Source organism: Hydra vulgaris, chromosome 09 (assembly GCF_038396675.1).
Source record: "Hydra vulgaris chromosome 09, alternate assembly HydraT2T_AEP".
In the NCBI taxonomy this organism is placed as follows: Eukaryota; Metazoa; Cnidaria; class Hydrozoa; order Anthoathecata; family Hydridae; genus Hydra; species Hydra vulgaris.
The window spans coordinates 37324766-37350197 of NC_088928.1; the positions used below are offsets into that span (position 1 = coordinate 37324766).

Here is a 25432-nt window from a genome sequence, read left to right on the forward strand (position 1 = left end):
GGCCAAGGATAGAACCTTGAGGAACCCCTGAAGTTACAGAATAAGAAGAAGAGTGCTGTCCATCGAGGACAACTTTTATAGTACGATTGGAAAGGAAGAGTTCAATAATCTTAAAGATGTTGCCAGATACACCAAAAGAAGAAAGTTTATGGACCAGCATGCCAAACTTTATCAAAAGCTTTAGAAATCTGAAGAGCAATGGCCTTAACCTCTCCACCTTTATCTAATGCACGATAAAACCTATCAGTTATTACTGTTAGCAAATCAGCTGTCAAACGAGAAGATCGAAATCCATATTGATGGTCAGAAAGTAAGTTATTAGATTCAAGATAAGAAATTAAGTGTTTGTTAATTAAACATTCAAAATCCTTGCTTATGATAGGAAGAAGACTGATGGGACAGTAGTTAGACGAATCAGATCGCTCTCCAGAATTTTTAAATTTAGGGATAACAGATGCCGCTTTCCAGCAGGCTGGAAAACAAGACTCTGATAAGCACTTGTTGAATAGTTTTGAGAGTATAGGTGACAGCTCCGGAGGACACTTCTGCAAGACAATAACAGGTATGTTGTCCAGGCCACAAGTTGTAGAAAAGTCTAGGCAGGAAATCACTTTAGATACAAAAGCTGGAGTGATACGAATGTCAAGCAATGGATCAACCTGTTTGTTGGCAATATCAGGTAGAACGCAACTAGTGGAATCAATAGATGATATTGATGAAAAGTTTTTAGCAAACATTTCAGCTTTGTCTTTAGGTGAGGTGACAAAGTCTGAACCATACAAGAGAGGTGGAATTAAAGATTTGCCCTTATTATTAATACTATTGAAGATTCTCCAGAAGTCACAAGAGCCTAATTTTTGAGAAAAGATACGAGATTTCATGACCTGAGAATAGCGGGCTTTGGCGTTAGGTAAAACCTTTTTACAATGGTTTCTAGCAGTAATATACAGACGTTTGTTTTCTGAAGAGTTGTTTAGCTGATAAATATGGAAGTAACAGTTTCGATTGGCAATCGCAGCAGCACAGTGTGAGGAAAACCATGGAGGGGAGTGAGGCTTGACCTTGAATTGTTGAGAGGGAACAAAAGATTCCATGCCAGCCTGAATCCACGAAGTTATTTATGAAGCACATTTTGGAAAGTTGACTATTTGAGTTAGGGATTGAGAAAGGCAAAAGTTGTGGGCTTTAATGCCTGCAGAATCACTGCCACTAGAGCCAAGCCATTCACAGTGGTGAGCATTAAAGTCATTAACAACAGCTATATTAGCTGATGGATAAAGAGAGAGGGCTTGGTCAATATGATCAGAAATAACATCAAAAAGAGTGCAGTCTTGAGATGAAGGAGAGTGATATAGAACAAAGAGAAAGGCAATAGAGTGAAGTGGTGCTAAACGAAAGCACATGAAAGAATAGTCTGTGGATTCAAACCTAGTTTCACGACAAATGGGTGAATTCTTACGAATGTAAATGCCCAGGCCAAGCATGTGACTATTGGAGTCTTTACGAATTAAAGGAAGATAACCATCAACACTAAGATTGCAAGATGAGACACCCAAACTCAAATTAGTCTCACAAAGAGCAAGTATGTCTGGTGAACTTTGCAAGAGATAAGACTCAACAGAAGAAAAGTTACTTCGAAGACCACGAATATTAGTGAATGATAGGTTTAGAGAACTTGGTGATGATGATGGTTTTTTGTGTTTTATAGTTTTTGGTACTTCATTCATTTTTAAATTTGATTGAAGAACTTGACTCAAAGCATAGATAGTACTCAGAACACTGTTTAATAGCCCAAGCAATTGCCTCATTAATAGCCGGATGCATTTAACATCTGCCGAAGATGAGTATTTTTATCGAGACACCATCTCTCGCCTTTACTCAACCAAGAGCCCCAAGGCAGGGGGTGTTTTAAGTTGGAGTTGGCACCTCCTAGCCTTTGCCTAAAAAGGCGTATCCTAACAGGCAGCAGGACATGAAGCAGATTGTACTGGGTTACATGTTACCAGTAGCAGGATAACCTGACCTGACCTGAAGTATACTAAAGTATGACCTGACCTGTATGTATATTAAAGTATGACCTGACCTAACCTGAAGTATACTAAAATAAAAAATTTTCTAGTATAAATTCTTACAATTATCTTATTATTCAATATAAGTCATATTATCTTAGTCAAGACAAATTCTGCTAAAATTTTAAACTAATGCAACTGATGGTGGTATTTTGTCACATGATAATTCAAAATCAATCACTATTTAGTTTTTTCTACACTCATAACAAGGTCTATTTGCACAAAACAATTTTGCCCCAGTTCCTCATTTTGTACCAGTTTTCCCTATATATACATATATATATATATATATATATATATATATATATATATATATATATATATATATATATATATATATATATATATATATATATATATAGATATATATAGATATATATATAGATGTATTTGATATATGAATATGTATATGAAAGTATATATTTATTATTTTAGGAAATTAAAGCCTCTCTTTGCAGAAACTATCATCATGTGAGGCCAGTTGTAAAACATAATCTTATCAAGCCTGAAGTTGATCTTTCTCTACATGATCCACATGGTACCTTATTTTTATAAAATTAAAAAAAGCAAGATTTTATGAATTCTTTATATAAAAATATGATGATATATTATACACTGTTATATGTTATATTTTATTGAACATGAGATCTCTATATTTTATTTATATTAACTATTCATAATTTTTTTAATTTAGTTTTTATCTACATTGTTATTTTTAATTATATCCATAATAATTTATTTATGTTTTTTAGGTAAATATTTGTTTTTTAGGTAAATATAGTCCTCAAGTTAGAGAGTTTATAAAAGCTAGAAACTTTGAAAATGCAGGTGGAAGAAAAGTTGATGTCATATCTTTAACTACTGGAGAAAATAAAGGAGTCATAGAACTTAATAATTTTGTTTTTGGTGCTAACCCAAGGTTTGTTTAAACAATACTTAAATATTGTAAAAAATTTTTTTACAACTAAGATGAGATGTCTGAGACATTTGTGACCATGTTACTTTTGATTTAACTTTAATTTAAAAAAATAATTCATAAAAGATGATATAAGCACATTAAACTTTCTTTTACTCAAAGTTGTGTTAAAATGGTGTTATGAGTCTAACATGTCTTCACTCCACAACCTTTTTTTTGGTTTTGAGTTGTTTTTAACGTGACAGACAATTTTAAAAGTTATATATATTAAACATTGAATAGAAGATAGACTTTTATGCAATTTGTAACCTGCTTTTTTAAAAATCTTTCGTAACTTAGAACTGAACCTCAGAGTTTAGATTAAAAGAAATATTTGGAGTAAAAATAATTCTCTTTTTATTTTAATGAGCCTTATTTTAGTATTTTTTAAAGGATTAGGATCTTATTTTATTATTAAGATTTTTTAAAGGAGTTTTATGTTCTGGATTATTCAGATTTCTTATTTGATATTTGTTTCCAATATCTAAAAAGAATTTTAACGTTTATTGTTGGTGTTTTATCTGGTATGTTTGCTGAAGTAGTAGCTGGTGTGAGGTTAGTTTTACAGAAAGTAAGTGCATATAAAGATTTATCATTGAGCCACCTCTAATTTTAAAAATCTTTTTGTCATCATTTACTTACACATCGGAATTTCTTTTTATATGTGCAAGTTCCACAAAGAGCCTAATTTTTGTAATTAGCAAATTTTAATTTATTTGGATCAACTATAAAATAGTCTTAACAAATAACATTTATTTGAGATAAAAATTTCAAAAAACTAATATAAAAATTTTTTTAAACTTTAACAAATTTTAAGGATCAAAAACAAACTTTCAAGAATTTAGAAATGGAAAAGTTTGAATTCGATTGCAAAATAAAAAAAAAAGTTTTCAAAGATTACAATATGAAAATAGTCAACTAAAGAAATAAAAATATGTTTGGTTAAAAATATTTAACCAAACATTTTCGTTTTGAAGTTAAAATCCAGGACTAAGTGCCCAATCTTGAAATTTCAGGATTATTAAATACTGAAGGATCCCAGGATGTAACTATACTAACATACTAACATAGTGCCATATAGTTATAGTATTAAAAAAATATTATGTTACATAGTTATATATTTTCTGTTATATAAAATTAATATAATGAACAATTTGGAATAATCTATTTAAATGGTTTTCCATTAAACTCACTGGTTTTCAATGAAACTTACTCATTTTCAATAAACCTCACTGGTCTCATTAAACTTGCTGGTTTTTAATGAAACTCAATGAACCTCAGTGGTTGTCAATGAACCTCAATGTAACTCTCTTGTTTTCAATTAAACTCAATGAAACACACTGGTTTTCAACGAAAAGTAGTTATTTTGATATATTTTTTAAAATCTTAAATGTGATGACTCTTAACAAATTTATTGTTTGTTTTCTCTACTTAAAAAATATGATTAAAATTGCTGCTGTTTTTAGCAAATTTCAACTATGCACCATAAATACAGTATAAAAGCAGTTTCTGATCAATGTTTGTAAATAACAAAGCTGGATGAATGAGACAAAAATTACTTTAATTACTTTAATCTAAATTACTACCTGCTACCTTCTACCTTCTACCTGCTACCTGCTAATTACTATACTTGCTTTATTAATAACATTTGATGTATTTTTGTATATACTTATAGCTACATGATTCAAAAGTTTACCCACAAAAGTCAATACTCTAATCTAATCTCAATAATCAAAATGGTTGTAGGTTACAGCAAAAAAAAAAAGAATTTTTTAATTATTGAAATAGCTGGCAAAAAATAAACCTAAATTCTATGTAAGAGCAAGATTTTCTTTACCTTTTAATGAATGGACATCACAACGTAATCATTGCTATGTGAATAATAATTTACATGCAAAAAATAGTCTGTTTCTTGGCCTATGTATTTAATAAGATAAAATTTATAATCATTTTTTACTCTTTTTACTTTAAACTTACTATGATGCATTACATTAATCTTAGTAACAATCATAAAATTATTAGTCATCTTCTCATATACTGCACATCATCAAACTTTGTAGTCTGTTTTACAGCCACCATAACATGTATTACTTTAAATTTTTTTAAACTTTTTGATAGAAATGGAGACAATTCTTTAATTTTGACCCTAACAAGATAACACTTTTGTTTGTGATGTCTCCTCTGATCTAATAATATTTTCTAAAAATTTTTTTTACTAACAGTTTCACATAAATTTGGAATCAAATAAATTAAATTCAGAATCTTACAGATACAGTCACAGTCTTAATCCTGTTTACTCTTTTAAAATCAAAATTCTGTTTCTGTTTTTTACAGCTGCGGGAGGATTTATTTTGTAAAATTATTATATACTAATAACTGCATTGGCTGCAGTTGTATGTGGTTTTTATAATTTCAAGATCTGCGATATGAATTGTTGAGATGGCCAGGGTAATAAATATGCTTTGTTTTCTTTCATGGCTTTGGCTGTAAGAGCTGTGTAGACAGACACATAATGTTTTATTGATTCCAAATTATTTATTTGATTCCAAAACTGAACTGAACTGAAACATTCGTTTTAATTATTCATCGTATTTACTAGGGTGGTTTAAAATGAGGTAAAATTTCTTTGCAGTCTAGAAAAAAAGCTTATAAGGTGCTTTGGTCCCTTGTTTTATATATAAGATTTTTTTTAATATAAAAAAAAGTTAAGGATGGCACACGGGGAATCACATGGAGATTTCCTTAAATTTTAACCCCATATGTTCCACCCTTAAACAATTTTGAAATCAAAAAAAATCCTTAATTTTACCTAAATAAAAAAATAATATAGCACTCTATGTAGTGCAAAATGTAAGCAAAAAACTTGGTATCTCCTTTATATTTACTAGATTGATTAAAAATTAGTTTGAAAATATCTTATTGAGTTAAGTTTCAGTTTATGTTCTGTGTTTTCAGTTTTAGGGATAACTTGTGGGATTCAAAAAAAAAAGAAACGTTTTAAAGTTTCAATTGGATTATTATACTTTTCAGATTTAAATATTTTAACAAGAACTTTGCTTTTTTTGCCAAAGACTTGTATTTCACACCACAAGAAACTGCTTTTGGGTTGCTTGACCAATATCCAACATTTGAGTTCTTATCAGAGTGAGAAAATGTGAAGTAAGATTCATCATCAATTATGACATCACACCCATAAAATTTTCTATACAATCTGCCATAACATGTTTGTAACTTGGACACTTGCTCAGGAGTATGGGCTGGAATGGTCTGTTTTTTTCGGTAAACAATATTTGTGTGTTGCTGAAGTATGCACAACGTGAGATTGGCTGCACTTGAGCTTTCTAGTAATTTGTCAGGTGGAAATGCCAGAACGACCATCAATCATGCTTTTCAGCTTGGTAATTTTGGTTTTAGTCATTATTTTAGCTTTTCGACCAGAACCAACAACATAAAGTTTTGATTTGCCTTTTTCCCACATTGAAATGTATCTGTAAATGCTTGCTCTTGGGTGATTTTCTTTCAAAAAATGATCCACAACAACTTTTCTACCTTCCTTGAAATGCAAATCACAATACCTGTACACACAATCAGTCAAACTTTCATGCTTCATTTTGATGTAGGTTACAAAATAGTAAGAATATTTTCATAAAACTTTGCCAGCAGCAGCTATAGAGAGTGGACTCTAAAATAGAAACAATAAATGAATCAGTGCACAAAAAAAAATTCCAAAATAAAAACCATTTAAAAAATCTCAAATTTTACTGTTTGCCCGTTAATAAAATAAATGTGCAATATTTACCTTATGAAAGTAAAGCATCAGTATCTTTACTTGAAAAAGTAGATATGATATGGTTCTATGGTAAAGAATTTATCATTACCTGGTAAGAGTGGTTTTGTAGAACGTTTAACAAGTAATATGATGAATTTTTCTAAATCCAAAATTTTATTTTTACCATTTATTCACCAACCAGCAAGTAACTACAGTACTATATACACTACTTTACTTTGTACTTTACAAAATGCAAACAATAATGGCCACAAAGTATGGATTATTACTTTCGATCAACCTCTGTATGCAAAAGCTCGAAAAAGAATATCTGCAGCACCTGACGGGTCTGAACTATCAAAGATCATAATAAGACTTGAAGGATTTCATTTCATTGTGTCATTTTTTGGATTAATTGGTTATATTATGCAAGGGGTTAATTTATGCACCAAAGTCATTAGATAAAATGCTCAATGGCTTACGCGAGAGTGTTAGAGCCCATACATTACTTTAGCTCACTTTAGCAATAGTAATATTAAAAGATCTTGTTATTTATGACAAGATAGCTGCAAATCTTAATATTACCATTGAAAATGTCATAACATAATTTCATATAATGATAATTTCACCTCGAGGCATCTCAGCACCTTATTTTGTTCCTTCGAGCCTTGCTGTCAAACAAAATGTGTATTTAAAAGAGTGCATTATCAAAAGACTGATTCCTTTTATTAAAAAACATCATCCTGAGGGTAATTTTGTGTTTTGATCTGACTTGGCTTCAGGCCAATAATGCTATATCAGTGACAAGCTACTTGATCTCAAAAAACATCACTTTTATACAAAAAGCCAATAATCTTCCTGCAGTGCCTGAACTTTGTCCAGTTGTGATCTTTTGGTCAATTTTGAAGGGAATGGTTTATAAGAACATCAAACTTCAGTTGATGAATTAAAACAACAGATCAAGTATTGTTTGAAGAAAGTAGATGTAAATGGGGTGTATTGAAAGCTTGATTTTGTAAGACTTACAAAATCAAGCTTTCAATACACCCCTTATTTATCTTCATTGTTCTGTTACTTAAATCTAGATTTAGGTAACAGAACAATGTTCTGCTACCTAAATATACCCTTTATATAATATATAAAAATCATAGCAGAACAATGTTCTGTTATGATTTTTGCAAATACTTTTTAACTCTTCCAATAAAAACTTTTTCATCAAAACTATTTTTGAGGTTTCTTTTATTGTTTATTGTTTATACAAATTGCTTAAATCGCATTTTCATCAAAACATCACTATTTTTATTGTATCTAAATATTTCTTCCATCAAATCATTCGTAGATTTAACTTGAGGAAAACATATTTTACTTCCAGTGGTTGGTCTCAAAAAGGAGTTATAACAACTATTATAGTGCCTAGCCTCAGCAGCAACGTCATTGAACCAACTCTGACCAACTTTCAGAATAGATTCTTTGAATTCAAGGGTAACAACTTTATAAACTTTATGCCAAACATTTTGTGCTTTCTTTTTTTAGCCTCTTCACTCACTTCATCGCTGCAAAATAAACAATATTTTTTGAAACAATTATTGGATTCACTCATGCAAGCTCAGTACGAGGTGGACTAATTTTTGATGTACTGGCTTGATCCATATATTGCTGTCTTTTAAATGCCACAATAGTACTCCTCCAAGTATACACTTTAAGGCACTGCACATGAATTGTCACTTTTGACCTTTTAAGTACTCAAGGAGCCCATTATTTCTATCGACACTAGAATCAATTAAAGTCTTTATTCCACGATCAACAATGGTTTCACGTATATATATGTATATATATATATATATATATATATATATATATGTATATATATATATATCAGGCCTTGTTACGAGATTTTGCTGCGTAACGAAAATGTGTAACGTATTTCTAAGTAACTCAACTCAGCAAATATATTTTGTATTGTTAGAAGTTATATTGCGTCACTAGCGTCTTTTCAAGTACCGCATTGTAATTAAAGTTATTTTATTAACGCGTTAAAAATCATACAAACAGTTTTTTTTTTCTCACTATAACAAAAGTTACAAATAAAATCTAAGTTTCTATTTGAGAAATCAGTTTTTATTATTTTTTTCAAATATGAATTAAGTTTTATTTTGAAAAAAATATTTTGTTCTTATTTATTTTGTGAACTCTTTTTAATAATGTTTTTAAACAATAAAGAGTTTTTTTTTATTATTACTGATAACATATTTGTGATCATAATTTATTTTCATAAATTAAACAAACGTCATTAAAACTTTACGTTATTGAATTAACAATAAACAAAATATCTTATTATTAAAATATTTACATCAAAATAAATCATGCATTTTTTAATCTATTATGACAAAAAATAATTTTTATATTTAAAAGGAATTTATATATTTAATTCCTAAAAATAAAACTTAAAGCACTTTATTTTTTTTAATTAATTTTTAACAACAACAACAAAAGTTATTAAACAAACTGTTTCTTTAACAAAAAATCTATTAGTTTACAATTGCAGTTAAATGCTGTTACTTACAACTTTATTTCTTCTGAATAAACTTCACGTTAACGACATCAAAAGATAATTTAAATATTCTAAAAGATAAAAGTTTTTGTGTAGCACAAAACTGCTGAATGTGTAGGCAAATCGCCTTTTCGCAGCAAAATGCAAGCTGCGTAACGCTTCTTAACAAGGCCTGATATATATATATATATATATATATATATATATATATATATATATATATATATATATATATATATATATATATATATATATATATATATATATCTTCCGACAAAAAAAATGAGACCAAGTTTTTTAATTTTTATTTTCAAAATAATAAATGAATAATAAAATTGTTTAATAGAAAATAAAGAGTAAAGCTTAATTTTTAAAATAATATATTGATGAATATCCGGTCACGTGTCCTTGAACTTCTATGCATTTTTGAACATGACAATTCATACTGTCAATTAATGACTTCAAATAATCCAAGGAAAGTCTGTTCCAAACTTCTTGAATTGCAACCTCTAAATCATCTAAATTTTTTAGTTTTTTCTTTTCCACTGTTTTTTTCATTAACCCCCACACATTTTCAATGGGGTTTAGATGAGGAAACTTTCCATTTATGTTCTATAAACCACTCAGAAACTGATTTTGAAGTGTGGCACATCGCCCCATTCTGTTGAAATGTAAAACTCCTTGGGAAAAGATTTTTTAGAGTTGACTCAGCTTTAGAAAGTGTTTCTTTGTATTTTTCACTATTCACAGTGCCCTTAATTATAAGCAATGATGTTTTACCTTTGAAACTAATTGCCCCTAAACCATGAGACTCTGTTTGAACTTTGGTTTGCCAATTCTTGGTTGTTTCTTTGCCCATCCACCTTCTCGAGTTCGAAATAACTTGAAATGACTCTCGTCAATAATTACCCATTGATTCCATCTTGTTCTTAGGTGTTCTTCACACCATTTTACCCTAATTTCTTGTTGAACAGGAGTCAATAGGGGTTGATTTTTGGGAACAAAACTGAAGTACCCACTTTGGATAAGATAACAAGCAATGGTTCTTGGAGCAACCTTAGGACTGCCTTTTTTGATTAATTTAATTTGAATATATCGGCCGGATTGTGTGTCATCTTTTTGAGCTAATTGAATCAATAGTTGTTGGTCCTTTAAATTAAGTTTTCTTGGTCTACCACTTCCTTTCTTTCTCTCCAAGCTCATTTTTCCCTCATTTTCTTTAAATATCTTGCAACTGTTGCGTTAGGTATTCCAGTTAATTTCATCAAAGACTTCAGATCTTTATGACCCACTTTAAAAAGAAAGTCAAGTGTCAACACTGATGACTTCATTTCTAAAATAAATATTTTTAGGTAAATCAGAAATAATAATGAACACATATATTTTTGATGATTATATATGCGTCTGATAAATCAAACAATGGGTTTCATGAATTTCAAAAAAAGTCATTGTATGACTCACCAAAAATTGCAAAAATTTTCCTCACATTTCTAACTTATTCAACAATAGCTCAATTTGGTTTCAATCAAGCGACTGAGGCGACTATTCCTTATATTTTACTTCTTTGACTGCAATTTAATTTAGAAGTGTGTTAAGCATCATTATCCTGCTGAAAAACAAATTCGCAACCCACAATTCTTTTTCCGCATGGAAATGCCTGGAGAATGTTTTGGTAAATTTTTTATTCATAATGCTCTCAATTTGCATGTCACTAACTTTGTTTCTAGCAAAGTATCTTCAGACCATGACTGATCCTCCATCATGTTTGATTGTTGTAATCATGCATTCTTTTATTATGCATTCTCCAATTAAACAACAAACATATTGTTGACAATTTCCTTTAAAAATTTGGAAGTTTGATTTGTCAGTAAACAAGTCCATTGTCCTGTTTTTATGTTTTTTGCCTAACTCAATTTTTTAACTTTGTTTAGATGGCATAGTAGTGGTTTTTTGGCAACAACGCATCCTTTTCAAAGCGTAATTTCAAAGATATGGTTTTATAGTTGAAACAGGTACTGGTGTTTCTGTACGTTGTTAAGTTGTTCACAAGTTTTAGGAACAGTGCAAGTACAATTTCTTTTACTTTGAACACAGATAAATTTGTGTTCGTAATTCAACATCATTCTTGGTCTCCCAGAATGGCAACAACTCTGTTTACAGCCAGTTTTATGCTTTGTTTGCATTGTTCTCATGACTGCATTTTGAGAAACATTTTTCCTGTTCAATAATCTTTCTTGTGTAATGCCACAATAACAATTTAACTCTAAAAGATTTTCTTTTATTGAAACATAAAATCTTTGAACTTTCTCTCCTTAATTAAGAAAGTTATAAGATAAAGAAGTTTCTTTGCAAATTAAAGTTATATTAGTTATGGTAACTGTTATGATAAATGGCAGTTATGGTAAAACATTTGTGGGAATAAGACATCAAAACTTATTTTAAAATAAGTTTTTTTTTTAATTAAAAAAATTCAAAAGTTTAAAAGGCAATGTCATAACGTAAAAAAAAGAAAACCTCTACTATAATGCCTTAACAGAAAAGTTTAAATATATATATATATAAATAAATAGAATATTTAGAAAATAAATATACAGAAAAGTTATAGGTTATAGGTTAAAAGTTTTATTAAGTATCTTTAGTATTTTTAGAAAACTTATATAATGCTGTTTTCAAGTCTAAAGAATTTGACAATGCCAACATAGTTATGACAAAATTTTGTTTTTTTATGCAGTCAGCTATTATGGGATTGTGCAGAATTGAAATCCTTTTAAATTTATAGCAGTGCATGTGTACTGAAAGCCACACAGATATTTTATTATGTGGTTGTCAATGACATTTTTTTCTTCCAGCTAAATCCACATTTATTAGAAAAAGAAAAAATGTTATCAAAGACAAACTGTTTTTTTCCTCATATAAGTCTTTTTTGCTTATGTTGCAGGATTGACATATTGCAAAGAAATGTTGTATGGTATAGAGCATGCATAAGGGCAGTAAGTTATGATATTTTTCTTAGTAAATGATTATAATGTGTTTTATAAACTTTTTTTGTATTATATTTTATTTGATTAAAAGGGTACAGCATGCACGAAAACACGTGGTGAGGTTCGTGGGGGAGGTAGAAAGCCATGGCAGCAAAAGGGACTGGGTAAAGCTAGACAAGGAAGTATAAGAGCTCCACATTGGAGAAAAGGTTATTAACTTTTATATGCTGCTTAATTATTAAATCAAGCTACTTTTTTTTTTTTGTTTATATGAAATATTACACGTCTTATTTACACTATTTATACTTTTTATAATTTATTACTAAATTATTTAATTGTCATTATGAAGCTGAATAGTTTTTCTTCATAAATAACAAGTTATCAACAATTCAATCAGTTTTTATGCATTGGTATCCACTAAAATTATTGTTAATTCTGCCAGGTTTATGGTTTTATAATTTAATATCTATATATATAAATATACAATTTAGATTTTGCCATATGTATTGTTTCATATATTGGTCTCGTCAAATACAAATTTTAGATTTTGCCATGTAGGTGGTTTTTTATCTAGGTCTCCACTAATATGCACTATTTTTCTTTTTTTTTGCATGTATTTCACAATTTGTATTTCAAAAAGCAGCATAATAACTGTAATAAAAATGGTGCCCAACAGTATCAAAAGTGGTGTAGCAAATAATATAAGAGTAAATTCGTTGTGGTTTGGCGGTGAGTTGTCACATGTTTTCATCCATATTGATTGGAGTTCATTTAGTTCATTGTCGTCTTGAGATTGTATAATAGCTTTTGATAACAAATCTTTTAATGTTGAGTTTTTTCTAACAGCAATTCCGTAAAATGTTTGTCCTTCAGATGCTGGAGTAATTTTCAAAGTACATTGAGAGAAATTTGTCATCATTGCCAATAAAAATGGATATTCATTTATGTAAGCATTAAGTTCACTAAATAAAGGAAAAAGATAAAAATAGTTTATGTAAAATATAGAACATACATAAAAATAAATATAATCAATGTTTATGTCAGTGTCACTACCCATGTCTGCTGTTTTAAAGGTTTACTGTAACAAGCTCAGAACCCAAATCCACACACAAAAAAAATTAAATTTATAAAATTTGTATTGGAATACTATTAATACTGGAAAGTATTATTAAATTCTGTTAATACTTTCAAGAGAGATTCAAATTCAAATTTTCAAATGATTTTGGAAAAAGAAAAAAAAAGATTGCTGCCCTAATCCAAACCCTTAGTCAATGTAGCAACACTCCTTTGCATGATTTACCTAGATAATCAGTTTATGTATACTGAAGCCTTAACAGATACCTATTTCAGTATGATGTTATGCTGCTTAGTTAAATACATAATATTTTATATATGTATATTTTATATATGATATTAAATACTAAATATATAATATTTATATATATATATATAATATTATATATATATACACACACACACGCACACACAGAGTCTCCGATCAAATTATTAGCCCACTATAAATATTTTTTAGAATTTCGACTGTTCAATGGTTTAGGTCCCATTTAAATTGGCTTGCAATGTCTTTATTTGCTGATTTATGTTTTTTGGTTTATAACTTAATATTTCAGGCTATTAGCAATATAAAATTATTTTCAGGGTGCCAACTATTTCAGAGGAACAAATGGCATCTCTTTTATTCATGACATTTGTGTTTTCTCATTCATGCTGTTTTACAATGTTTTCTTTTAGTGCAGTAATATTTTTTGTTAACTATTGTGATTTAATTACATTAGATTTATATTATAATATACTTTGAACCATTTTTAAACAATATTTACACATTTTATATATACTTTGTTTCAATATTTTCTATACAAAACAATTTTTATCTGTTTATGAATAATTTTTTAGTAAAAAAAATTGTCTAATAGTTCTAAATAACAAAATGGGAAAAAAAGAATGCATGAGTTCTGAAAAATAAACAATTATTTAATATCTTCTCACCGATAAGTATTACTTGATAGTTATTAAATATCTTCTGAAAGATAAGCATAACTCGATAAGTGAAATATCAAGAAAATGTGAGATATCAAGACGCACTGTAAACCAAGTCAGTCTTTGACTTGGTTTACAGTGAAAAATGGCCTCTCATTAGATATTCAGAGGCTAGGTGAATGTGGTTAGAAAAAAAAACACCAAGGTATGAGAGAAAGCTAGTGAAAATAGTGAAATAAAATTAGATTTGCTACATACTCAGCAATTACCAACAAGTGAAATGAGGTAGGACTAAATGTAGCAACAATCACTGTCCAATGAAATTTGCATAGATTGGGCATCAGAAGTAGAAGGCCAGCACAAAAGCTAAAATCAACCAAGTCTCAGAGAAAAAAGGGCCTCGATTGGGCAAAGAAGTACAATAGTTTCACTGTTGATGAGTTTCACTGGAAATTGGCAATTCATTATAATAACTAATTTTTTTTTCCTAATAGTTAGTGTTTGTATTTAGTGATGTTTTTATTCTGTTTTCTCCGGTTATGCCTAAGTCCTCAGTCTATCATAGAAATTATGGCTCAAAAGGCCTAATATGTGAAAAGGGCTTCCAATGAAAATTTTTTATGAAGATTGTATAATCCAGACAATTATTTTGGAAGATCATAGATGCATAATTACATAAGATGATTTCTTCTGACGATAGTATAAGTTTCAGACCTATCGTATCATCCATTTGTACTTATAATTATCGATTAGCTAAATTTCTTAGAGAACTACTATCTCCACTAATACCTTCGGAATTTTGCACTAAAGATTCTTTCACTTTTTCTAAAAAAGTAAACTAAGCTGCCTTCATAATCATTTCTTAGTATCTTACAATATTACAAGTTTATACATCAATATTCTACTACAAGAAACAATAGATATTGCCGTCAATAGCATTATAAATAGTAAAGTTAATCTTAAAATTAGTAAAAGTGATTTAGAAAAACTCTTCAATTTTGCAACATCTCAAACTCATTTTCTCTTCAAAGGACAAATTTATGACCAAATTGATGGTGTTGCTATGGGTTCATAAACATAGTTCTATTACTTTTACAATGGAAAAAGAAATTCAATCAAAAATATCTTTTTTGGACCTAACTCTAAATAAAACAAACAATTCCACAATTACCACTGTTTTTCACAAGAAAACTTTCTTGGGACTCTACACAAACTTTTTTAGTTTTACTTCATTTTCATACAAAGTTAGTCTGGTTAAATGTTTAATCGATAAAGCTTATAAAATAAACAACACTAGTCTTGATCTTAGTCATGATATTAACGATCTTTTTAAAGTTTTCAAATGCAATTTGTACCGGTCTAGGTTGATTAAGAAAATCCAAAGCTCTTATATTACCAACACCAATATCAACATTTCATTGCATTCGGAAAAATTACAAAATTATCAATGTTCTAAACTTCCTTATATTGGAAAAATATCTGATTTAACCAAACAAAGACTAAACGCAATCATTAAAAGATGTTGTAAATTGGTCACTGTAAGATTGGTTTTTACTTCATTTAAAATTTCAAAATTTTTTTCCGCAAAAGATCCCTTTTCCTTTCATTCATTCGTTGTCTATAAATTTGAATGCGCAGGCTGTAAATCTTGTTATATTGGCGAAACTACTCGCTATTTATAATATATTTATATAAGACACAAATAATTGAGCACCAAAAAAGAGATAAAAACTCACACATTTATAAACATATTCATTCAAATGAAAGCTGTTTTAATAGTTTTAATCATGCTAAATTTTTAGTTTTGGATTCGGCCTCCAACAAATTTATATTAAAACTCAAAGAAAGCATGTACATAGTATCAGGCCTTGTTACAAGATTTCGCTGCGTAGCGAAAACGCGTAACGCATTTCTAAGTAACTCAACTCAGCAAATATATTTTGCATCGTTAGAAGTTATATTGCGTCACTAGCGTCTTTTCAAGTACCGCATTGTAATTAAAATTATTTTATTAACGCGTTAAAAATCATACAAACAGTTTGTTTTTCTCTCACTATAACAAAAGTTACAAATAAAATCTAAGTTCTTATTAAAAAAATCATTTTTATTATTTTTTTCAAATATGAACTAAATTTTATTTTAAAAAAAATATTTTTTTCATGAAACGTAAAATATTTGTTTATTTTCTTATGATTTTATATTTGGTTTTTGGTTATTTTATTAACTGTTAATACATTTTTTCTTATTTAATTTGTGAACTCTTTTTAATGTTTTTAAACAATAAAGTTTTTTTTTGTTATTTATCAGTTACCGAAAACATATAGTGGGGGCTCTAAGCATAAAAATAGTTCAAATTGTGATACCAGCATAAAACTTGGCAAAATTGTTGTTAACAACTATACAAATTGGTATAGAAAAGGACCCCACTTGTCAATGTTTTAGGTTTTGAGTTATTGAGTCTTCTATTTTCAGTGAAATGGGCTTAAAGAATTTCATTTTATAAAGAGGGGGCATTAAGCATAAATAATTCAAATTGTGATACCAGCTTGAAAATTTCAGGAAATTGTCTAAAAACTAAAAGAACTCAAAAAAAAAAGAGACCTTGTTCTAAAAATATTTTTTTGGTCCTGGGGCGACCCGAAAGTTCGAACCTCTTTATTTTATATAGTGAGGGCCAATAAGTTCAAATAGTTCAAATTGTTATACCGGTTTAAAACTTTCAGGAAATTCTCTATGATTTAAAAAATTCAAAAAAAAAAAGACTGTTTTAAAAATATTTGTTTGGACCTGGGGCGACTCCCAAGTCAAAACCTCTTTATTTTATATAGTGGGGGCAATAAGTTTAAATAGTTCAAATTGTGATACACGGTTAAAACTTTCTGGCATTTGTCTAAGAATTAAAAGGATTCAAAAAAAAAAAAAAAGAGATACCGTTCTAAGGACATTTCTTTGATCCTAGGAGGACCCCCGAATTGATTATAAAAAAATATATAATCTTTTATTATTTATTTAAAGAATTTAAAGAAGAATTAACTTCAAGTAAACAAATATATCATATTATATAGAAGAATGAGGCTAAAGATATAAAGCGAAATTAAAAGGGTGGATAACAAATTTATTCTATAGATGAATGCTTATTGGATTTGAACAACACTAGTTTTTTGAGGTTAACTCTAATTCTTCTAAACACTGACCAGAACACTCGCATAACTCCGTGCAGCTTAATCCTGAACGTTTGCATTTGCATTTGTGTTGTGTTCCGCAACTTTTTTTGCTTCTACATTTTATCAACTTAACGCATGATTTTGATGCCTCGGGTAGAGTCATCCATAAAGATGTCATTGCGTTATTTATTTTCTTCCAACCCAATTTACCATTTTACGTCCGGTAAAATCTGTTGTGGTACCAAGGATTGTCCCCATATTATACTAAATAAATATTTAAACATAAAAGTTTTGAATTGGAATTTATTTTTTAAGTCCATTCAACTACTAAAAAAAAACCTTCCTTGAAACACAGCTCTTTTCATATACTGAAAAAGTGCATCTTTTGTTGGTGGTAACCCCTCGCTCTGCCGTGACTTTTTAGTGAAAAACATTCTTCGGCATATGGCGAGGTCATTAGTGGAACTGGTCTTATCATAAAGTAAAATAACGTAGCGCTCAAACTGCAGAAATACATCAGTTGAAATAACTCTAGTATTTGGAGATGACAAGCTAAATAATAAAAAAAAGAGTAGTCTACAAAAACACATTTTTAAAATTTAATCAGCTTGCAAATCTAAAATTATTGCCTTTTTATAACTAAATAAACATAAGTCACCTGCAAAATGTTCTTATAATTTCTTCATCTCCATTGTTTCAGAGGTTCCAAGCTAGTTTTTTACCCCGCCCGGCAAAGGAAGACACGATATCACAGCCAGTGAATTTAAACCACAATGAAACAGCTTAGGCTTTTCACCTAACTTTTGAGCATAATAATGTACGAGAAGCCAACGTTTCAGTTTTCTAACTCCAAACTCTATCCAAAGTTGCTTGATACCCGTTAATTGTTTAAAAACGGAGATTGAGATTGCAACAATATTTATGTCAACTGTCTGAATATAAACAATTTGGTGCCCACTGTCAACAGCATTTTTAACGTGTAGCAAAATCCAAGTGTCAGCTACCTCGTAGTTACAAGGTGAAATAGATTTTTTGTTAAAAGATTTGGAATTAGATAAAACAGTTTCATCAAACGTTGTTACTAAAAGTAGGTCAAATGTCGGTACTTGTACAAAGTTTGTTGCAAGCATTTTAAACAACTCATTTTTAATTTCATCCAATCGTAAAAACTGTGACCAATTTTTCCAAATAGGAGTTGAAACAGAAACACACACTCTAACTTCATTACCACGACTATCCCTGGTCTGGGTTTTTAAACTACATTCAAAATAACGGTCAAACACAATTAAATCCTTTGTATTTCTTTATGTTTTGCTGATGAGATATTGATTATTTTGTCTCGAAATTCAATTTCTAAATACTCCTTGAATGTCTTTGAATTTACCAGATGAAATATATTGCTCCTCCATCTAAGGCTTTTGAATTGATACCTTCAGGAGTAGTCAAAGAAGGTGCCGAATATTCTTCAAGGCATTTAAGATAATCCGATTTTTTAATTTTTCCAGATTTTACCGTATTCAGATATTACTGGTGGATAAGCATGATTTTCATGTCAAAAAAAATCATATAAATTTCCATCTCTATGTTGAGATGCAACATAAAGTGATGCAAACATTTTACATTTTTCTTTGAGCATTACTGTTTTTAACTTTCCTTTTTGAGTAGCAAGATTTTTTTTTTCTCTAAACAAGCATAAGTTATTTTTGGGGATTGTCTTATATATTGAATCCCTTCCAATTGTTAAACGATTCTGAATATAACATCTAGATGACTCAATACCCATTTGCTTAGCTTTTCTTACGGATGCTCTAGCTTCTGCATAAAGTAATGTCTTTGTTGATAAATTTATGACAAAGTCTTCTTCTACTAAAAAGGGATTTCCGAAATCTTTTATAACTTCAATAAACTCTAATACATGTTCAGTATAATTTTTTTCAAAGGCAAGTGTATCTTCGTGATGATTTTTCTCATCGTCATCTTTTTCTTCTCCAAATCTTTCTAGAAAATCAGAAAATAAAACAGAATTATGTTTTATTTTCTGGTTATCTTTTACTGTCTTTGAATGAAAAGCTGCCGAAGATATTTTCGCTGTTTCTTCCCCTTCTGATTTTTTCTGTAAAACTTTAAATACAGCTGTTAACCATTCTCTTGATTCACTTAAAGCGTCAAAGTTTTTGAACTGGTTGAAGTTGATTGTTTGTAATTGATATTCTACAGATTGGTCTTTAGTAGGCTCTATTGTAGTGTAATACTCCAAAATATTTTTAGTAACTTTTCCCGAAAAATCATAATCAAACTTCTTTACAACTAATTCTAGTTCATCATGTTGAAATATGGATACTGATGTTCAATGAAAAGATTTGATAGCTGTACTAGAAGATAGGTTGTGATCAATGTTATTGATTGCTGCAGTTATAAGAACATTTTCGATAAGTGAAGGAGGACACACAATGTAATTATCATTGTAGAGTTTACATAGTTGATTGGTAAGTGCGGTTTTAATGGCATCAACTCTTGTTTGAGGTACACTAACTTAAAACTTTGCTAAATTGTTAACAATGCCTTTCTTTCTCATTTTGGAATGTATATTTAAACAAATATATAATGGAAAAGGTGGAATTCTATCTTCTTTATGGCGTTTATATTTTCCTTCTTGTTTGGTTGGAACTTTGTTTTTTAAACAATTGTAAAATATGAGTTAAGAAATAGTAGATGCAACTTTACTATGTGCTGAATTAATCTTAACATCTTTTACCTCTTTTCCATATAACACCATTCTAACAAAGCTTTGTAATGTGTTTGGGATTAGTTCACTATCTAAACCATTCAAAAATATTGGAACATTATCAGTATTTAGAACTTTAAAAATTTGGTTTTGCAAAATAGTTGCTGCTTTTACCAAACATAAACCCTCTTCCTCGTTTGTTAAATAACAAGCATCAGAAATAGAAGTTCCCAGGTTTGCCTTAAATGTCAGCAAAACTTCTCTACCTTTTTTAAATTCTCCTAATTCTGGCACTAGGTTTAAAATTTTTCCTTTAGTCTTGTTTTGTTTTCACATTTTGAATTTATATTATAGCTCTTTAAACGATTGCAAAAAAGTTGGCATAGTCCTGAAAGTTGAAACACAGGAATAGTTGATTCATCTTCATAGCACTGATATATATATTGCACTATTTTACTAACCTATCCTCTCTCAAGAACAAATGTCAAAAAGATGTATTACTAAAATAAATATATTGCTATAAAATAAATATATTGCTTTAAAATAAATATATTGCTATAAAATCAAACCCATTTCTTTGAACTTTTCTAGATTACTAAGTAATGTCTTATATCGAGTGTCTCTTGTTAGTTATTTGGATTTAGAAGGATTAACAAAGTCAACTATTTGATGATAACAACTATTTGATGATAGCTCTTGACATATGAAGCATTTATCCCACTCAATGGCATTATTTGTTGTTGTTGGTAATTCATAACCAGTTGCAGCATTTACAAATTTAAAACTCTTCTGAGACATTTATTATTAAATTTTAAGGGTTAAGTCTGTTATATTGATTTTTTATAGGTCTCACTTATTTTGAATAAATATAGTAAAATAACAGTAAAAGACATCTAAAAGTAGCAAGCTTTATATAGACTTATTGTAGTCAATAAATCCTAGTAAATAGTTTAAAATTTTAAAAACAAACATATCACTCTCTTTGGTAAACTATAATTGCTACAGAAATACCAAAAAACCTAATGCATAAGGTTTATGGTCATGAAAGTTACTTATTTTGAAAGATACATTTACTTATGAACAAAAAACAACTTAAAAAAAACATTTTTTGTTTACATTTACTGTTTGCACTAACCTAAACAAATTATTAAAGTCTGTTTGTTATAAAACTTTTACAGTATGACCACGTGCATAATTTCTGTCTTTATTTCACGCCGATTTTACATTATAAAATGAAGTTTTTTAAGTCCATTTCTAAAAAAAAAAAATCTCTATAACTCAAAATCTAAGACATTTACAATTGGGGTCCTTTTCTAAATCAATTTGTATAGTTATTAACAACAGTTTCGCCAAGTTTCATGCTGGTATCACATCTTGAACTATTTTGCTAAATATTTATGCTTAGAGCCCCCACTAATATTCGTGATCATAATTTATTTTCAAAAATTAAATGAACGTCATTAAAACTTTACGTTATTGAATTAACAATAAACAAAATATCTTATTAATAAAATATTTACATCAAAATAAATCGTGCATTTTTTAAACTAATTATGACTAAAAATAATTTTTATATTTAAAAGGAATTTATATATTTAATTCCTTAAAGATAAAACTTAAAACACTTTATTTTTTTCAACTAATTTTTAACTACAACAAAAAAAATTATGAAACAAACTGTTTCTTTAACAAAAAATCTATTACTTTACAATTGCGGTTAAAATGCTTTTACTAACGACTTTATTTTTTCTGAATAAATGTTACGTTACGTCACGTTAACAACAATCAAAAGATAATTTAAATATTCTAAAAGATATAAGTTTTTGCGTAGCGCAAAACTGCTGAACGCGTAGGCAAATCGCCTTTTCGCAAGCAAAATGCGAGCTGCGTAGCGCTTCTTAACAAGGCCTGACATAGAGTGGGAAAAACTCACTATTAATAAACAAATGAACCGTGTAAAAATGACAATTTCAATCTAGTTCATTTTAACATTACCGGTTCTTTTATCTTTTTTAAAAACATTTGTTACAATTTTTAATTGCATTTACATTATTATAAGGTCTCTATTAATTCAACTTAATTTTACTAATTTGATTTAAGCATTTTAATATATTTTAACTGATGATGGCTATGGTATAGTCGAAACATGTATTTTATAAAATTAACGATTTTAACAAAAAATAAAAAAATTGTCTTATTTATTAGAATATTTACACATTTTGTGCTGAAGAGAAACTTTGGGAATATATATATATATATATATATATATATATATATATATATATATATATATACATATACATATACATATACATATACATATACATATACATATACATATATGCAATATGTATGTTTATATTATTAGTCACAAAGTTTTTTAAGTTTCAAAATAACAAAAGTTACTGATATTAGTGTTACCCAGAGATGACCTTTTTTATTCCATCACTTGCATTTTTAACATTATATTTATGCTGAGACATAAATCGATAAATTCTATTAAGTTTTTCATCTTGCGCATTTTTAAAGAAATCTTCGATACTTGTTGAGGCAGTTGTTCCAAATTTAAAGTTTGTTGTTGGATTTATCATCTAAAAGTATATTATACTGTGCATGTAAAAATTGTGTTAAATTATAACTTTTTTTAAAGATATTTATTGGATTTATTTGTAATCAAATATTACCTTTGTATCTTTAAATCCTTTGAACATATTTTCTGGTTTTGTAACTTGATTTGCTGTCAATGAAGCTGTGTAAAGAGCTGTCCACGCTACAAAAGCAAACGCAAACACAACAGCTGTTGTTCTGCCCCCAGAAGTTGATGGATTTATTTTACCTAAATCTTTTTGAAACATTAACCCTGTTATGTATAGAAAGCAGTCATTCCATTTAAAAGGCGAGAACTCTTTTATTTTTGGACCTAATTTCCACTTTCTGTACAATGTAAAGTTATCAAAAATGTACACAGTTAAATATCCAGCAATAAAGAGTATTATAAGTGTGTACCGTGGTGCTGGTCCTAAATTTGCAATGAAGTTCCAATTCAAATAATTGTTATCCAGTTCATTTAATGCAGTTATTATACCAAGATCAACAGCCATAAATGGGGATGTAAAATCAACAAAGTTAGATCGTATTAAACTTATAGTAAGCCCTGCAATAGCCAAGTCTGCTTTTTCTTCAATTATATCACCAATCATTCCATTAAATTTCATAGTTGTACTGTTATATCCGCCATACTTTTGATCTTCTACAAGATACAATTTATATTTTAAGCTAGTGCGTGCCCTTAAAATGTTTAGAAAATCAACAGTATATCCAAAGCAACATGATTTTATCCAATTTTTTTGGTTATCTACATTAATAGCGAATTCACACACTTCTGTGTTTTCTTCGCAAGAACTAGTATTTATATTGTATAGGTAATCTGCAAAAAATAGAAAGGGCGGCTCGATTATTGATACTACCCTTAAAACTTCTTCTATGGTGAGCCCAAGTTTTTCTTTTAACTTACTTTCTTCAATATATGATATGTATGTTATGTTCTGATGTTCTTGATGCATTTCAAACAACATTTGCCATTGTTTATTTTGATAAAGCTGTACTTCAATAGTGTTTTTATATAATATATCATCAATCCTATAATTAAAAGTTGAACAAAAATTATAAAAAAAGTAAAATGCAACCACTATGATACTAGTGACTATTTTATGAATAATGGTTAACATAAATGAATAATAATGATTACCATAAACATTTGTAATAATCTTCTGAACAATTATTTTGTTTATAAATGTTCTGTTGTATGCCTGTAAAAGTGATGGTCACTTCAGGAATTGTTTCATAAACGTTATGCTGGATAACCCATATTTTTTGAACTTGAATCGAAGAACTTATTTCAAGAAAATTGAAAAGTGAAGTTGTGATATGGACTGGTGTTAAAGCAATGTACAAGCGTTGAGGTTCATTTAAACTTTTTAATTGGTTTATTGTGTTCATTAATGAATTATTTCTGATTTTAAATACTTCTATTGTAAAAAATAGATTTTTGCTATTGTTTTTTTCCTGCAATAATGATTTTCTCATCATTTCTACAAATTGTTCTTTGCATTCTCCATTTTGTATGAAGATTCCAATCCAATTAATATCCAAAAGTAATGCAATTCGTAGAAACATAGTGATGTAAGGGTGATTTGGGTTGTTACAAACATTTTGTGAATCATTTAAGCTTTGATCAAATTTCTAAAGTAATAAATATATTTATTAATATTTAAACTGATATTCAAGCAAATCTCGGTAGTTTTATTTCATAAGGGATTTTAGGCTTTATATATATATATTTATTTTTTAAATAGGTCTTGGGTAAACCTTTTTTTTTGGCGCTCAAAAGAGTCTTCAAACTTTTTATTATTATATATATTATATATTATTATACTAACTTATTATATATATATATATATATATATATATATATATATATATATATATATATATATATATATATATATATATATATTACTTTGTAAAGCTACTCACCGTATAAAATTCGTATTCATTTATTAAGTTATGAGTTGAGGATAAAAAATAAGAAATGAGGTTCTCTATAGTCTTATCTACTAACGATTGCACAATGCACGCAGAGAGACTTTCAGAAATATACTTTGCTATTAAGATCATATTATTACTTTCGTAAACTAAGTTACTAGTTTGAATTTCACATGTAGAACTATTAAACGTCGTTATTCGAATTGCAATTGTGTTCAGATTTTCAATAATATGGGCGACGCACTTTAATTGATTGTTGTTGACAAGCGTATTAGTGACCTGTGCTGCGTTCAAAAAAATTGCACAAAATATCATTGCATAAGAACTTTCCATTGTGTAATCAAGTTTATATTTTATCTAAAAGTTTTGCCATTTCTCGACATCATGTGTTTTAAACTTTTTAGCTTTAATTTGCTTCATTGTTTTTTTATTTTATTTGTTTTTGCGCTCAAAAACACTAATTTTTTTTTTATTGTTGAATTGTTTTATATCTGTAATAAGTTTGCGTTATAATTAAATTACTATTCCGCGTTTGCAGTATTGAATTTTTTTTGAATTTATCAGTATATTTTTTATTTGTTAGCGCTTTTTTTTATTATTAAAAAAAAAAACCTTAAGAATGATGAAATCTCAAAAAATATAGAACAATTGTATGTTTTAATTTTTTAATCGTGGAACAAA

The 25432-nt window shown here is 28.6% G+C and overlaps 2 protein-coding genes across 2 annotated transcripts in view; one reads left to right on the forward strand and one right to left on the reverse strand.

The window, feature by feature from the left end:
* LOC100206463 (large ribosomal subunit protein uL4) overlaps positions 1 to 25432 on the forward strand; it is a 41398-nt gene that overhangs the window by 13717 nt on the left and 2249 nt on the right. Inside the window, exons 2-5 of the mRNA XM_065805585.1 lie at positions 2505 to 2607; positions 2841 to 2988; positions 12280 to 12331; positions 12414 to 12531. Of these exons, the coding sequence (XP_065661657.1) occupies positions 2505 to 2607; positions 2841 to 2988; positions 12280 to 12331; positions 12414 to 12531 (421 nt within the window). The remainder of the gene's footprint in view (positions 1 to 2504; positions 2608 to 2840; positions 2989 to 12279; positions 12332 to 12413; positions 12532 to 25432) is intronic.
* On the reverse strand, positions 12598 to 25195 carry LOC101238978 (glutamate receptor ionotropic, NMDA 1). The gene is made up of 5 exons (XM_065805584.1): positions 24743 to 25195; positions 23955 to 24448; positions 22891 to 23845; positions 22628 to 22797; positions 12598 to 13284 (listed from the first exon to the last, which is right to left on the reverse strand). The coding sequence occupies exons 1-5, from the start codon at positions 25082 to 25084 to the stop codon at positions 12834 to 12836; spliced, it is 2412 nt and encodes an 803-aa protein (XP_065661656.1). The 5' UTR covers positions 25085 to 25195; the 3' UTR covers positions 12598 to 12833.

Coding starts and splice junctions, on each gene's coding strand:
- LOC101238978 (XM_065805584.1), bottom strand. CDS start 25,084: ATGGAAAGTTCTTATGCAATGATATTTTGTGCAATTTTTTTGAACGCA. Junction 22,798..22,890: donor AAGGATTTAAAGATACAAAG/GTAATATTTGAT, acceptor ATATACTTTTAG/ATGATAAATCCAACAACAAA. Junction 13,285..22,627: donor ATAAAAAAGGTCATCTCTGG/GTAACACTAATA, acceptor TCCTTTATTTAG/TGAACTTAATGCTTACATAA.